The 17,438-nt window shown below is 37.3% G+C and overlaps 1 protein-coding gene across 3 annotated transcripts in view; it reads left to right on the forward strand.

Annotated features, from left to right (window-relative positions):
* Positions 1–16,882, forward strand: part of LOC110786724 (uncharacterized) — a 40,070-nt gene extending 23,188 nt beyond the window's left edge. For 2 of the 3 annotated variants that reach the window (XM_021991298.2, XM_056840230.1), the window contains exons 12-17: positions 7,224–7,300; positions 10,067–10,137; positions 13,047–13,119; positions 13,887–13,946; positions 14,296–14,358; positions 16,420–16,882. In XM_021991298.2, coding sequence (XP_021846990.2) covers positions 7,224–7,300; positions 10,067–10,137; positions 13,047–13,119; positions 13,887–13,946; positions 14,296–14,358; positions 16,420–16,569 — 494 coding nt within the window. In that variant the 3' untranslated portion in view covers positions 16,570–16,882. The remainder of the gene's footprint in view (positions 1–7,223; positions 7,301–10,066; positions 10,138–13,046; positions 13,120–13,886; positions 13,947–14,295; positions 14,359–16,419) is intronic. The other variant, XM_021991299.2, reaches the window with a different exon arrangement.
* The last annotated feature ends 556 nt before the right edge of the window (positions 16,883–17,438 follow it).

Raw genomic sequence — 17,438 nt, forward strand, 5'->3', positions numbered from 1 at the left:
AATCATCAAATAGTATACGTGGAAGCCCTTTATTGAAGATGTCTGCTATCTGCGAGATGGGACATGGAGGACACGAATATGCCCTTTGGTGACCTTCTCACATAGAAAATGTATATCCAACTCAATGTGTTTAATGTTGCACAGGATTCCACTCACATTGTCGCAAAGAACGAGAGTGGCTTTATGAACCGGACAATGAAGCTCCAAAAATAAATTTTGAATCCACGATGACTCTGAAATAACATTAGCCATTCCCCTATACTCGGCCTTAGCATTGTAATGAGAAATAGTGGGTTGTCACCTAGTGGACCAAGAAACCCAATGGTCACCAAGATACACTTAGTAGCCCGAAGTAGACCGCCTAGTATCGGGACAACCACCTCAATCGACATATGTGTAAGAGCCAACGTTAGAGACCGAAGATGGAGAGAGATGTAGACCAAACTCAAGCATGCCTTGAATACAACAAATAATGCGCTCAAGTGCGTGTAAGTGTTCCTCCCTCGAGTCATGCATATATAGGCCCACTTGTTGCACTGCATAAGAGATATCGGGTAAAAGTGAGATATGAATGGTGACAGGCTAAAGTCGTATCACCTTAACAAAAACAAACCTAAGTCCACTAACAAAATAGTAAGGGAAGTAGGGATCGTATCCACAGGGAAACAGACGTTCTTTCTACTATTAATTAACTAGTCTAGACTATTGATAACAAGAGGTTTGGATTTGTTTGTAGATTAAACTAAGGCAATAATCAAAATGGAAAATATCAATGTTAAGGGAATCTAGGGCAGCGGTTCACCACAAATGCCGGGATTGGACATCGGACAACAACAATCAATTAACAATCATAACTAGGAAAACATGCATCTCTCGAATCTTATGAATTCCTTAGGATAATATAACTAGCAGGCTCTCGCTATGTACTAGAAACAATTCCTATCTAATAGCCACAGACCAAAAAACATCAGATTTATACCTCTCGGCGCATAATCTAAGGTTAATCAAACTCAAATCAAAATAGTCCGGCCGAACAGAATTGACGAGCAATTATAATAAGCTATAGAAATTACAATTAATTAATCAATTAATCAAGTCCACACTTAATCCCAATCATGCATTCATGGATCCCCTAAACCCTAGAGATTAAATTACTCACCATAATGACAAATAACAAAGCAATTAATATAATGGAAAGCATGATTAAAAGCAATTAATAAAGCAAGATAGAAATCAATACCTAAATGAAGAACGAAAGGATGAACTAAAAATTAAAGCTTTGATTGAAATTAAAGATAAGTGTTTGGAACAATTTAGAGAGAAAACTAAAGTAAAACTAAGTGCTCATACTAGAATGAAAGATACCACTAAAAAATAAAAGGGCTAGTATTTATAGTTTGCCCAAAATACAAGCCAAAAACCGGAAATAAAACACGCGCATAAGTGCAGGGGGTTGGCGTCCCCCGATCGGGCAGAGCTTCGCCCGATCGGGCGAACTGCTCGATAGTCGGCATGATCGGGTCAAATTCCGCCCGATCGGGCGGTAGCGAAACGTCCAAAACAGTGCCCTGAACGACCGCCCGATCCGGACCGGGCGAAACCCGCCCGATCGGGCGCGTGTTGAAAACTTCAGTTCCTTGTATTTTCGCCCGGTCTTCTCATTTCGCCCTCAGCTCAAAGGGCGATTTGCAAAAGTCATCATCCTTCGCCCATATCACCGAGTCTAACTCCCGGGGCTCAACCGTAAGCATTTAAGGCTCCCGAAAGTCGACGATAGTTGTCCCGAACCTCCTCGGGCTCGTGTAGTGGCCTAAATCACCATGAAACGGGTCTAAAAAGAACAATTTCTCACTAAGTAATCCTGAAACTAAAGGCACACTCAATAACACAGATTAGTACTAAAAACGGCTCCTAAGAGCTCATTTGATGCATAAAAGTACTAAGGGACGGGGGTAAAACTCTATATAAAACACACATATCAAATGGCACCAGCGAAACTGCGATAAAGAGTCGAATAAGAAATCGGAGGATCGACATAAGCGCTTAGCTTGGCCTTGGTATCAACAGGCGTGGCCATAGGCCAACACGAGGACATGTTAGCCCGTTTCATAATCTCTGTGGCATATTTCCTTTGGTAAAGGAACATACCACCATCATGTTAGGTAGCAGCAATACCCAAAAAATAAGTCAGCGGCCCCAAGTCTTTCATGGAAAATTCCGAATTAAGGAGTGACATAATAGACAGCTAAAGAGCATGAGAGGAGGAAGCTATGATGATGTCATCAAAATATAATAGGATGTATGCCATATCGTTCCCACTATGATTAGATTTGTTGTGAGACAATCCATTAGAGAACACAAAATCAACAAACCGCTTGTACCAGACATGAGGAGCTTGCTTAAGGCCATACAAAGACTTCTTCAAAACACAAACATAATCTGGATCTCAGGTTCCGGAAACCCATAGGTTGATGCATGTAGACGGTTCCTTAAGATGCCCATGCAGAAAGCATCCTTGACATCCAATTGAGGAATGGGTCAAGACTTGGGCAAAACAATACTCAATATAATGGTAGCCGGTTTGACCACCAGGCTTAAAGTATCACCACAATCTTCACCAACGTGTTAGAGATCTACCATCACGAACAAGACGAGCTTTGTGCCTTTCAAAGTCACCATTAGATTTTTAATAAGAGCATTATGATTTTCAAAGTCACCATTATGACTAAAAATCCAAATACAACGAATAAGATTAACATCACGTGGATGGGCACCAACTCCCACGTCTTATTTTTAATAAGAGCATCGTATTCATCATTCTTAGCCATTTTCCAATTTGAGACGTACAATGCAACTTCAGGATTACGGGGTAAGGGAGATTGGTAACCGAAGTATGCAAATTAATTGATACTTTGGTTTAACTATCCCATGTTGCTGCTGAGTTGCCATTTGATGAGAAGAAGTGGAAATGTGGATGGGGAGGGGGGAGAGGGTCGTGGGATTTAGACCCACGTGTTGATGCTGCTTCGGCACAACAGATGGGATACATTTTTATATTGGTTGTTGGCTTTTCATTTTATTAAGTACATTATATGAAACAGCTAGTAGTCCGCAGCCAACTTACCAAACACATTTTCGGAAAATCTACAGTCAAACATCCAACATAAAAAGCCAACACAAACAGCTAGTCAAACAAGCCAAGTAAAACAGCCAATTGCCAAACAGGGCCAAAGTCATAAGAATCGGGCAAAGGGGTAAAAATCTTAATAAAGGGATTTCATGAAAATCACATGTCGAGATACAAAATATTTTATTACTAGACAAATCATAGCACTTGTATCCTCGATGCTTAGATGGGTAGCCTAAAAATACACATGGTGTGGACCGATCTTGTAACTTATGTATGTAGGTGGAGGGAAATAAGGGGATAACATAAGCACCTAAAAACACGGGATGAGCATAAGAGGGATCCTTGTGATAAAGAACTTGGACTATATTGTAGAAGTTTACTAGGAAGGATATTTGGGAGGTAAGTTGTCATTTGTAGGGCATGATGCCAAAATGAGGGAGGTAACGAGGAACATGCAAGTAAAGTTCGCATAATGTCATTAATAGGAACGAATCTTTTGTTCGGCCTTTCCGTTTTGAGGAGATGTGTGGGGTCACGAGAAACGGAATGTCATGCCAGTAACTTCACAAAATTTATTAAAAGGGTCATTTTCATATTCCCTCCCCAGTGTTACCTGGTTCGTTTCGGTACGGGGTACAGGTTCGGGTTCGCGGTTCGTAGGTAGCTGATTTTAGGTTCGCGAGAGAAGTATGGAATTTTTTTTGTGTAGTTACATTTTAAAGTACGGAGTGTAATATGCGATAAAAATAATAATAGTATTGAAGTTGATAAGGAAAATTCATTCTGGCTAATTATACAATCCTTAGCAAAGTCACGTGAAAACTAAAAAGGCAGAAGTTAATTGGCAAAAAGAAACTTAATAAAATAATGGGACATCACAGTATCACACCCATGACCTATGTGCAATGAACAACAATAGTACAGACAAAATGTATAATAATAAGACAAAGTATTATAATAAAACAAAAAGTGCAAAACAAAGTAAAAAAATAAAAACAAAAAGTACAATTCATCATCTTCATTCTTCACCATCGACATCTAGAGTTCCGGTCTCTCCCATGGTGCTTAGATTCAACAAGAAGAAAGAACAACAAAAACAACAATTGGCGATCGCAATCAACGTGTATGTCCTTCTCAAACAAAAGCCCCAACATATTTTATCATTCTATCGCCTTCCCGGACCTTCAATCGTTAAAACTAGGGTTTTCGTTTGGTTCATGAAAAATCGCGAATTGGATCGCCGGCGAACCGCGAATCGGTACAAGCGAACCGGTTCGTGGTTCGCGGGGGTTAGGGGCGAACCAGGTAACACTGTACCTCCCTTTCAAATTCAGTTCGTATAAATGCTTTGAAAGACAAGAAATTATCAAATACTTGCCATTTCTTTGCAATTGGAAAAGTCCACAAATATTTAGTCTAATCATCCAAAAGCATATAATAACGATGGCTCGAAGAACTCAAAATAGGGGAAGTCTAGTTATTAAACTGTGAATAATATCAAAAGGCATAATCGTTTGCTAAGTAGAAGTAATAAAAGGCAATTTAACTTGTTTTGTGAGTACACATGAATGACAAACCGAGGAGCAAAGGGATTTAGTACTTTCAATCAATTTGTTAAGTCTAAGAGAAGCTAAAATGGAAGTGCTTGGTTGTCTCAATCTATCATGCCAAATGGAAGTGCGGAAGGAGTGGAGGCTGGATTTTCGATGGCATTTGTGATTGGCTACAGATCTACTGTGCTATAGCACCTCATGAGAGGCATCCCTGTGTGAAAGTCCTTCATAGAAAACCCGAATGGATCAAATTCCATATAAAAATATTATCATTAGTAAATTCTAACTGACACTAAGTTCTTGATAAGATGGGATGCATAAAGGACATTTTTTAAAGGTAAGGAAGGATACGAGGATGGCAAGGAAGTATGTCCACAACCACAAATTGGAATAGTATGACCATTGCTAACATTAATATTACGATTATTGCTCAAATCAAAATAAAATATAAGATTACCTTACGTGGATGTCATATGAGATGTTGCACCGTTGTCCATTATCAATTTACCAATTAGCATCCGGTGGATTGAGAGCAAGAGTATCCATAGTCGCCTGAATGTCATTAGGTGCTCATCCGTTTGAGCAAGCAGTAGAAGCCATGGAATTAAAACTCGGTCGTTCCGTTACGTAACGGCCGTTATTTAACCTATTTTGGATTTTCCGTTCCGCGAAAACCCGTTACGTTACGGTTTGACAAAAATCACGTCTTTCTCCCCGCGTCGTCCGTTACGTAACGGTGACTCGCCGCATTAGACCTTTTTTTCTCCGTTACACCGTTCTTTTACATAAATTGACCAAAAATATTTATGTAATTAGTTATGTAGTTTATGAAACATGATATTTCGAGTGCTTATTTGTTCACAGAAAATAATACTCACTCGTATTAGGATAGATTTGGTTATATTGTGTTGATATAATGCTTTTTAGGCCAAAAATATAATAATAAGGCTTAGACATGTTAATGTGGTTTTTTTCAAAAAATTCACACCGCGTCATCCGCGATCCGTTCTATTCTTCCGTTACAAGCGGTTTCCGCGACAACGCGACCTTTACCGTGAACACGACCGCATCCGCGTTTTTTTTCTATGGTAGAAGCACTGTAGGTCTGTTGAGGATGAGGCCCCAACATTCTAGGTTGCTTGCTGACATTGGTACACCATTGGGCCTGACCCAATTCTGTGTTGGATATGGGCAGGGAGGGATGGCCCAAGGAGTAGGCATCCACCCTCCCCGTTGTTGCCTAGGGAACTGCGGTTGTTGTCCACCGCGGCCAACACCAGAACCACCGCCGCGACCACTAGTCCTCCCAGGCCACCACCATTCCCATAACTTTTGCCGCCGCCGTTGTGACGGCCTAACGGGAATTCTTTTTCTTATTCCCACAGTTGTGTCAGTAAGTTTGTGCACCATGATCACAATCATTTGAATCCCTATGTGATGCGGCAAGCATGGCATAATTGGTGAGATGAGAATGAGAAGCACGTTTAGCCAAGCCGGTTTCGCCCGCTTGTAAAACGGAGGAAGAGGATCGCTTTGTTGAAATGAGAGTAGCGACCCCTCCATAGGAATCATAATCAGTAAGACCTGCAACTAATTGTAGGACACGACGATTGTTCATGACCGAGCCCACCATTTTTGAGTTGATGAGCGAGCATCTTCAACCTTTGACAGTAGGCAACATCATTCGTCAAATCCTTCATCTGTGTGTGAGAACATTCTTGCTCAAGGCTTACCGCACGCGGATTCTTATTGTTGGAAAACGTCTTGGAGCTGTTCCCAAGCATCCACAGTAGTAGCCTCAGGATCCAGAATGGTGTGAAGTAGATCACTTGTAATTGTGTTGTAGATCCACTGGAGAACCATGGAATTAAGGCGCAACGAAGGTTAGCATCCATCTCAGCGGTGTTGCTCTTCTTCTTCGTAGAGTGTGTGGCAAGGGGTGGGATGATGAAATCAAGAACCTGGTGAGCCTTGGTATGGATCTTGAATAAGGTAGCCCACATAGAGTACTGCCCATTTTCCGTTTCAAGTGTTATAGGAACGTTCTTGATGTTTGTATCACCAAGAGCAGGGTGAAACAGAGTTTTTGCATCGTCAGATATGGTGGACAATGGTGGAGATAGAGTAGGGTTAGGGCGCCGGAAGGTAGAGGGATAGAGAAAGGAGAGAAAAAGAAGCCTTAGGCTCGTGATACCATGAAGGAAGTAATAACTCCCTGATTATTTCATTGGCATTAATCAGCTTATATACAAGAGGCTCATTAGGGTGTACATAACAAAGTCAACACATAATATAAACTATACATAAATAAATTTATACACAACATCACAAGATTATTCTACATGATCTATCACTGTATCGTTTAGATAATATGCAGCTTAGTTTACTAATAATAATAATAAAGTCCAGACAGTATGTTTTTCGGAAGATCGGGATTGGGATTTAACATAATATGGCATTTCACTAATATTATGGTGTTGAGTTTTTACTTTCCCTTTTTCTTACTCTTCCCTTCATTCTTACTTTTTTTTCTTTGATAGGGTGGAGAACTATGCTTGTTGTGCCAGAGCTTGAGAGGGAAGTTGAACTTCTCTGGAAACTGAGGGAATCTCGCAAGGTCTGGAGCTAAGAAATTTAACTCATATTCCTTCCCCTTACACATTTAAATAGCTCTAGCGAGTTGCTAAACAAGTAAACAGTGAATCGTTCAATGGTCATTGATGCAACTAGTTCTTTGAAGATGGGAGTAGTTGGCCTACGTGCTGGTTCTTTTTTCCATGACTGTACGTTTATGGTGTTCTGTTTTCTTAGGTGTTGTAAAGCTTTTATTTTAGTATAGTGAGTCTTCTATGAAGTAACTTAGCTTGGATACCGTTAGCGGAAGAAATTAAGGAACGGGGAGATGATTTGATTGGTAACCTGGAAATTACAGCAATTGTAATGATACTAAAGCTTTCGTGAGGCTTGATTCTCTCCCACTTAACACTCTAAAAATTTAACTAAAACACTCATCAATATTCCGCATGATCTTCCCTCTCAAGTGTGCTCTATATATAGAACTTTTCCTTTAACAAACTCCGTAACTTAGTCCCCAAGCTACCCATAACTAACTTATAAAGATATTGTCTAAAGTGCCCTTCTCCTTATATCAGTTCATTGCAAAGTCTTAGATCTCCTTGTTTACAAATACATCCCACAGATTGACTGTGTCATTGCCTCATTGTTCAGGTAGGACCGTAGGAGTGGAGGACCTACCTAACTACCTAACTCACAATTAGAGAAAGGTATTATAATAAAAAGCAAAATCTATAAAGCCGCTATTGTGCAGGCTGAAAAGGAACCCAAAAAGAAAAACCTAAAAAAAAAAAAATACAAAGAGGAATAGAAATGATGAAGATGATGAATGAAAAAGGTTCCAGAAAGAGACGTTGAAGAGAGAGATAGAGGGTATAAAAGAAACAGAGAAGACTGATGTGTGTGTGAGAGAGAGAGAGCAAGAGATATAAAGAACAAAGAAAAGAGAGAGAGAATTGAGTAGCTTCTATTTCTGGTTAAAAACCAAAAAAAACAAAGTGGAAGAGAAATTATGAAGATGATGAATGAAAAAGGTTCCAGAAAGAGACGATGAAGAGAGAGATAGAGGGTATAAGAGGAACAGAGAAGACTGATGTGTGTGTGAGAGAGAGCGCAAGAGATATAAAGAACAAAGAAAGAGAGGGAGAATCGAGTAGCTTCTGTTTCTTGTTTTGTAACTCTTAAGGCTCTGAGCTGAATGGTTTCACCTCTGCCAGGATGAACAACAATATCAGCAATAAAACGCTAAAATTTATATTTGTGTTCTTCAGTCTTATGACTCTTATCACTCTTGGCATGAATATTAATTTTCTAGGATTTTCCTCAGACTTTTCTTCCTTTCTCGTGTTTAAGCTCCTTCCTTGACTATGCCTCATGGCATTTATCTTGTGGTTCTCTTGATGATGGTGTACACATCCCATGATCCTTTGTTGCTCAATTTTGTCCACTTTATCATGCTGGAATTTTTGTCCCAGCTGCCTATTAATATGCCTCCGTCAGTTAGTAAACTTTTTAGTTAAAGGTTAAATGAAATATTGGGCTTAAGCAACCTTACACCTTTTCCGTGTTACGATGTTTCAATGGTAGTAATGAATTATAATGAATATTTGATGTAGACATGTAGTTCTTTTCTTTCTTTACCAAGGTTGTCAGGATCGGGATCCTACCTTTGATAGATGAAAGGGGGTAGGAACGGATCGTAGGATCTTAAGATCCTACTAAATAGTAAAGATAATGTTTATATTATTAAAATGCAATGTAAAATCATGTAAAAGCATGTATTGTAGTAATCTTAATACTTAAAGATTATTTTTTGCTCACATAAGATTAATATTTGTGTAGATTCAAGTGCAATTGATAAGATGTGCGCAAGGTTGTTGAAATTAAGATTTTTCTTATGATCAACTTCAAGTCTTAATTGATAAAACTATATGAATTTCTTTATTTGTAGTAAAAAATATACTTCTTTTTTTATAACAAATTAATTCATTGATAGAAAAGTATGATATTTCTAATGATATGTGGTTATGAACTATTTAGTAATAAAAAAAATGATTTGTTATCTTGAAATATAGTATGCTGGATTGGATCATTGGATCGGATCGTAGGATCATATTAAGATCCTACCACTCAAAAATTTTACGAGGTAGGATCGTAAGATCCTATACACATTAAGATCCTACTAAAATCGGAATCGGTCTCGTGTTTTTGTATCGTAGTGTCGTAGGATCATAAGATCCAAATCGGGTGTTTAACAACCATGTTCTTTACCAGAGACCTTATCTTCGTGTCTTCTGCTAAGTTACTGAATTGTGAATCTCTAGATGTTGGCTTGACATGATATTAAATAGTTACCTTTTTCATGCTCCCGTACAGGACGGGAGTATGTGGATTGTGAAACTTGAAGGCCCGTCAACTATTTCAAAATGTTATGTTTAATAATGACTAGCAAACAAAAGAAGTGTGAGAAATAAGAAAAAATAAGCATAGCAGCCAATTAATATGAGCGATGTGAACACAATGAGCTGTCACCATCAGGCATCAGCTTGAATTCAGATAGGAGAGACCCTTCTCAAAGCTGTGGCATGGTCAAAAGTTGAGCGTTTTAATCTGCCTGTGAATTAGCATCACTTTTGCATCTCATTGGCATTTATGACATGCCGTCTGCTTTTATGGTAGAAGTGTTGGCTTGTATACGTTTCATTGTGATGTCAAACTATAGGAGGTATTATTTGCATGAATGTTAATCATTGTTAGTTTTTCTGTGCCTCACGTTTCTTCTTTCTTTCGACCTACTTATTACTGGTAGCAACTTCAAGGATTGAGGTGTGATCGTGATCACATAGAAGACAAACTCCATCATGCAAAGTGGACTCTCAAGTAAGCAATTATTGTGCTCTGTAGACTGTACTACTACCTATTGTTACCTTTTATCGACACAAGTCCTGTAGATAGGTTTTTTTAGTAGTATTCAGTAATATTACCCACCCCACCCCCTGGCCAGGAATGAGTTATCAAGCTGATAATATGATTTAAGCTCATAACAATAAAAGACCTTAGTTCCTGGGTTTCTATTCTCACATACTTCATAGAAATTCCTATTTAAAAGTTACTTTTGGTCGTAATTCCGTCTCCAAGAATAGAATAGAGACTTCATCTAGAAACAGAAGGTAGATAATCCAAAAACACTACCTCCAATTTCATGAGTTTGCTGCATACATATTATACACTTTCTCTGTTACAAAAGAGTTGGGTCATTAGGAAATGGTACAATTTTTAGGAAAGAGGAAAGAGAATGTTAATAGGAAAGCTCTATCCTCCTTCCCTTCCTTCCCGGAACCACCACCACCCACCCTTTACCAATATTGACCAGTAAACACTGCATAATCCTGCCAGCCTATGAGAACTACCACCATCATATCACCCCACCACGCTGATCAAGGAAAGCCACCCCGTAGTTCCTAAGCCCCAACAGCACCACGTTTAAAATCTACCACTGATATATTGCAGCCTCGAACATGGAGGGGGAGGGGAGGGGGAAGGAGGGAGACCACCACGACCAGACCCATCAAAGTTCAAGGAGACGACGAAGAAGAGAGGAAACAGACAAATTTCACCTTCAAAATTTCTGGCAATTCACCACAACTAGCATTTTTTCCATGTATGATATCCAGTCTTCAAATTTAACTGGACCTGCTTCTCCATCATAACTCATAAGTACGTGGCTTGTGGGTAGTCAAACACTTAATGAACTTTCCTTCTACATTGTTCTAATTCTGTCCCTGGGCTTCAAGGATTACTAGTAATCTAGAATTCATCTCTTTCAGTTGACGAATTTGTTCTTCTTGTAATTGTTGTTGGTCATTTTGATTTGTCCTTGAAATATTTGGACTTATCTCATCACGAGTAGGTATGTTCATCTCGTCACCAACAGTTGCCATTTCCTAAAATTCAACACTGAAGATATTTAGTTTCAAGTTAAACTCATGCTTCCGTACATTATACACATATTTCACTTAATACATAAGCTTAACCTATAATACCTCGTCGAAGGAAAAACGAGATGCTGAAGGGAGGAGGAAAGGGGAAGACAGAGACAAATAGTAACAATTAAGGTCAAAGTTTTCATACTTTTGACACATATTCAAAATCGTAAAGGACTTTTAGGAATAGAGGTACTACAACACATTTCCCCTTGCCAGAAACAAAAAAAGAAGTAAATGAGTTCATATTTGAAGAAGTAATACCACTTTGACCACCCTCGCAACCAAAATCTCTCTTCTCTCACTGTGTATCACTTAGTCACTGTTGGAGAAAAGTTCATATCACCTAGGCGGCTAGGCACTGTTTGAGATACCTGAAGTATTGCATCTTTTCTCTCTTTAATCTCCATCTTTTATGCTTCAGTCATCTTGATCAGAAAATAACTACACCTACTTGGCTATAATGAGAATACCAGACCCACTGCATAGCATTATTTTTTTCCTGGACTCTTTTCTGTAAACTTTTTTAATACTGTTCTTTTATCTCAAAATAAAATTTTGAATATTTTATTTATTTATTTCTGATACCTTTAAAATTCTATAACTTCATATTTTATGAGTTTTTAATTTCCGTTCCCATGTTTATTACTTCCGTATTTATTTAGGATTTACTACTTCTGGCTGTATTTTTTCAGGAGTTACAATTCCATTTTTGGTAACTTTTACACTCACGCCCCAATTGTTTATTATTTTCTACTTTTCTATGGGCCACTTTAATCATAAATAATTCAATTTTCGGTAACTTTTACACCATTCTTGTTTTTTCCCTATTACTTTATTGTCAACTACCCCACTTGCATTATTATTATATCAAATTCAATTATTCCTTAATACTTGTGTCGGTCAACATGTAACTCCTTAAAAAATACGGAGGAAGTACTTAGTTTGTTCTTGTTTACTTGACCCAGTTTGACTTTTGCATTATTGACACTCTCCTTTGACCGCGTTTTGTGATTTACATGAAAGGAAAAAGCCGAAAAACATAGTCTTGCGGGTTCTTATTAGATTGTCTCAGTTTAGTACTACGAAAATATCTGCCTTTTAAATTTTTACTTATTCATTATTGAAGATATTAACCGTTAAACTTATATTGGCAACCGTGATGAATCAGGTCAAGTAAAAAATTAAAGTGTAAAAGTGTTGTTTTCCTTTTTTCATTTCCATGCTACATTGATTTCAATCTTTTGTTTGGAGACGCTGAAAACCTCACTATTTGCGCCTGTGAATACATGCTGGAATACCCTTAACTTTATCAATTCTCAGTTAGCATACAACTTGGAATATTCCAGAAAGTTTTACCTCGAAAAGCTGTAGTTTACCTATGAAAGAATTGACGTTCGCTTTAATTTGCCTATGCAATCCGGTTCTGCTGGGGTAATAGATGTTACAGTCAGACTTTTTACTCTGTAACATAATTAATGGACCGATGATTGTTTTACGATATGGTTATCTTGCATGTTGATGTTGAGTTATATGGTTTACGTGTACTTCTTTATTGGATGAATTATCTCCATGAGTTATAATTCCTTATAATGCTGGGAAATTTTTGGTTGTTTTTCGGATGGGATATTCTTTGTGATCTAAAGCTCCTTAATCCATTATATTGTGAATGGAGGAAGAGGATCTTTATTGTCAACCACCAGAATAATATCTTTGGCTCATGCAGCCGACCCCATCCTTTTGGACTTAAGGCTTTCATATAGTAGTATTAGTTGTTGTTGTGACTCTCATTCATGAATCATGCAGATTTGGGGATCTTACCGTTGACCAGAAGCAAAATTTATCGTCTTCGATTGACAGATTGGAGGTATTCATGCGGGTTTTTCTCATTTACAATTGTGAATCTTGTTGCCTTGGGTTGAACAATTACAGCTCAAATTTCAGCCTAATATTTGTATCTCAAACCGAGTGTAATTGGCGAAAGTATTCTAGTAACTTTTCAGTGTGGCCGATAATTTGAATCATCCCTGGTGAAATCTAGATATTGTCAGGACATTTTGGTACTTGTAGAATTATTGGTGAAGAGGTCTAGAATTTGTCTGAATGATATTTTGTGCATCAATGTTCTCCTAATATTAATAAAGTTGCTTCTTTGCCAATTATAACCTCAAACTTTCAAATTTGTAAGTTACAACTTTTTAATCTTACGTCTCCACTTTAAATTACAACCCCAGGTCATTTTCCGGCGAAATCAATCGGAATATGATGTCATTAGTCTTATTAAAACACAATTACATAATTTCCTAAAAATTTTGTTTTTGTTTTTCTTGGAATTGTTTAATTTTTGTTTAGAGCTTTTTTGAATAATTTTTTTTTTGGATTATTATATTAATGAATCATTTTCCGATCTTTTTTCCGAAAAATGACTCGGGGTTGTAATTTAAAGTGGGGTATAAAGTTTAAGGTAGTAACTTACAAATCTGAAAGTTTGAGGTTGTAATTGGCAAAGAGACAACTTTATTGGGTTGTATTTGACAAATTTTCCAATATTTTATGCTGGAAAATTAGATTGGTGCCTTCTATTCTTATATAGGGTTTATTTCATTCACTGTTCATGACCACTTTTATATTTGGTTTACCTGCTAGTCACAAAGGGAGAAGGTTCGACTTGGTCATCAACAGATCCTCTGTAAATGCCACCAAAAGGTCAGTTTGTTTCTTTGATGCATCTTTTTCTGTCAGTGTGTCAGGCATTGGTGTTGACTTTTCTTTCTCTTTCTAACTATTAAAGCACTTCCTTATGATGGATAAACTGGTTCCTGCTATTATTTGGTTATTCAGGGTCATTCCCTTCAATCATTTGGTTATATCATTTCATTGTTGCTTGACATATGCAAGCATCAAATGACTAAATTGGGACAAAGTTGTGAATGTGTTAGTTGCTTATCAGATTTGTGTCTTCTAAAATTTCCATGTTCCTGGTTGTGTTTTTCTATTGGCTGAGTTTAGCTTATGTTTCTGTTTTGGCTTGACTATTTTTTGATGTTAATGTCAGTTTCACATGGTCTGGGGACAACTTATGAAGACTGGTTATCAAAATTCTCGCTTTGCACATCAGGTAAGTTGAATATAATTTACTTTCTGATCAATTACTGTTTAGGTGACTTTTTGTGTTTTTTAGCTATTTATTCTATCCATTTACTTACACTGCATTCTACATCTATGCGCTGTTACATTATGAATTTCTGATGGAAGGTGTTACTAAAGCTGTTTAACCTGTTGATATGTCGAATCTCATACGCAGGTCTCTTTTATAATTTTATTGCACCAAGGACCACGATGTTCGTCGTGGGCCTAAGTGAACATATAGACTTATAGTTCAAAGATTATGAACATGTATGCTATGTTCATTTTCATTGTTGAATTTGTAAAAGAACTAAATGTTTGTATTCTGTGAAATACATGTTCATAATACATCATGGTCTCAAATGAACAAATACTTATAAACTAATGAACATATTTGTTGTTGTTATGTTCATAAGTTTTGAACTATATGTTCATTTCCACTGTTGAAGATTTGAAAGAACTATATGTTCACAAATCATAATATTTGAAATATTTTTTTTTAAAAGGAAAGAAAACCCAGGCGGACTATCTGAAATCATCTTTCGGATGAATTACAATGACTTCGTGCAAACTAGATAGAGAATAGAGAGGACAATGAAAGCTACGTCTAAACCACATACTACCCCAGCCCCCAGTTCCAAGTAAATTTGGTGAATAGACTTCAAAGATAGAGCGATTAGGGATGTCCGGCTGAGGACAGACCCCTAGATCCTATGTCGGCAACAAAGAAGAGACCGACAAAGGAGAAAACAGACAAAGAAGACGGCTGGGCTGTAGCCTACGTCTTAAGATTTGATGGTGTCGGCGACATTTCTGATGTCCAGTGACAAACCAATCCAACGAAATCGAATTCCAAAGACTCATAATTTATTTTTGTATGTTTTCCCATCTGAGAACTCAAACCTAAGTCAAAGAGAAACAAGGATAGGGAAGCAAAATTGAATCTAGAAGATGAAAGACTGAAGAAGAAGAAGATCTAAGTGAGTGGCTGAATTTTGGAGGGCATTGATTTTGATCTAAAATTTTTCTTCGTATTTGGGAGCTAGGGTTTCTAGAGAGAAGGGAGAGCCCCTCTCTCTAGAAACCGAGAGACTTGGTACTCCCTAGTAAGTACATGATCAGTGTAGAACATAATGTTTGAATTTTATTAACTATATGTTCATTACCCTCATAAAAGAATAAAATAAACAGATGTTCAGAATCTTTTGAACCGAATATTCATAGTTTTGAACTAAATGTTCTTGAACTATTTGTTCATTAGGGACCCTAGCATCATGGTTCCAGGTGCTGATATAACTTTCACTAATTTTAGTCATCACTTTAGTTTAAGCATTATAAAAACAAGGACCCACATTAAAGGATTGTGTTAGTACTGTACTTCAAGTGGGTGTTTGTTCTAGAAAATGGGAACTTTCCTCCATGCTTCCATTTCTTAGTGTTTGTTATCCATTCCGTTCTGTTTGTCTTCCCTTATCGAGTCCTCGAAATCCCCTCTCCCTGATTTCCCTACACCACCATGGGCCATGGATTTGTGTTCCCCGTTTTGGTTTTGGCAATGTCATACACAATACATGTAATAAGAATTCATTTGTAAATTATGGTCATCCCCATGAAGATCATTAACAAGAGTTAGCTCACATTATATAATGATTTCTACTCTCAACGCACTGTCTGTCTTAGGGAATACCTACTCTGATCTTTTATGTGTATAGTGTATGTGTAACACATGCTTCTGAAAACACCCTGATTTTATACACAGTCTTACACGTTTGTGTAGCAGTATAAATCTGTCACTCATACCCTCCCCACTCCCCAAATATGTAAGAAATTTTAAGATATTTCATTGACAACTGTTGCCTGATATTCTGAGATGTAGAGTGATGTTGTTGTATAAATATATACTTTTTCATGTTCATGGAACATAGTCTGGTATCTTGTAAGCTATGATGCAACTTGTCGTTGCTGAATTCTAATTCATCCTTAACTAAAATCATTCTAATTCATCCTCATTTAGGTCCTAGCAATGACATTATTGTTCGGATGTATTTTGCAGGTCGAGAGATTTGCCTGTCTTTACACAAGTCAAGTGACGAACTTGAGCTTATACTCTCCTGATAAATACTACAGACCAAGTGAAGATTTCATGCCCCATGAATTCGATATCCTTGCTTTGTCAGGCAAATGCTCTTTGGAAGTGAAATAGCAATCTGTATATTTTCTTGTCGATTGGGTTGTTGTTCATGAGTCAATTTGGTGATTCATCAAATCATTCAAATGTATATAGTTGGTGCCTGGTGGATACTAAATATCATTCTTGTTTAATGTTGTGCATAAATCCGCCATGTCTCTGCTTATGAATCTGGAGCATTGATTCTCTTCTACTTTTGCTACTTTCTAAGGACCTTTCTAGGGTAGTTGTCAAAGAGACAACCACCCTAATTAATTAATGTCGGCCACTCATTTTATTTTTAAATTTAAATAATTCAATATATTTAATGATTTAAAATATTTTTATCTTTAAATTTTAATGCCAAAATTTATTTATGAATATAGTTTTTGTAATTTCTGAATTTTCTAAAATTAATTATTTGTATGTTCTAAAATGTAGGAAAATCAATAATTAAAACAATAATCGACTGAATTTCTCTTTCCTCTTACCTAAGCTAACTACTCTGTATTTATTACCACTAAATATCGCCAGACTTCCGTGGTGTCTGGTGGCCGGCAAATTGCCTCCCCCTGTTCATCGACATCGTAGATTGTTCATCGTTCATCCAAAAAAGAAGAAAGATTTATCCAAAATTACTTGCCAAAAAAATGGATTTTAGGTTTCTTAGATCTAGAAATCAATGGGGATGAAGAAGACAAAAGGGTTATTGATACGGAAGCAAATAGTAAATAAACTTCTTTGCTTGTGTGAGAATTTACAATGATTATTGTTTGCCATGGTCGAAAATTCGATAAACGACATACGTTGGAAGTAAGTTGGAAAGAATGGACGAACGACTGGATTGGAAATCACCAGTATTGGGATTATTAGATCTGAATAGCAAGTGTGTTGATTGATAATAA

Source organism: Spinacia oleracea, chromosome 3 (genome assembly GCF_020520425.1).
Source record: "Spinacia oleracea cultivar Varoflay chromosome 3, BTI_SOV_V1, whole genome shotgun sequence".
Lineage (NCBI taxonomy): Eukaryota > Viridiplantae > Streptophyta > Magnoliopsida > Caryophyllales > Amaranthaceae > Spinacia > Spinacia oleracea.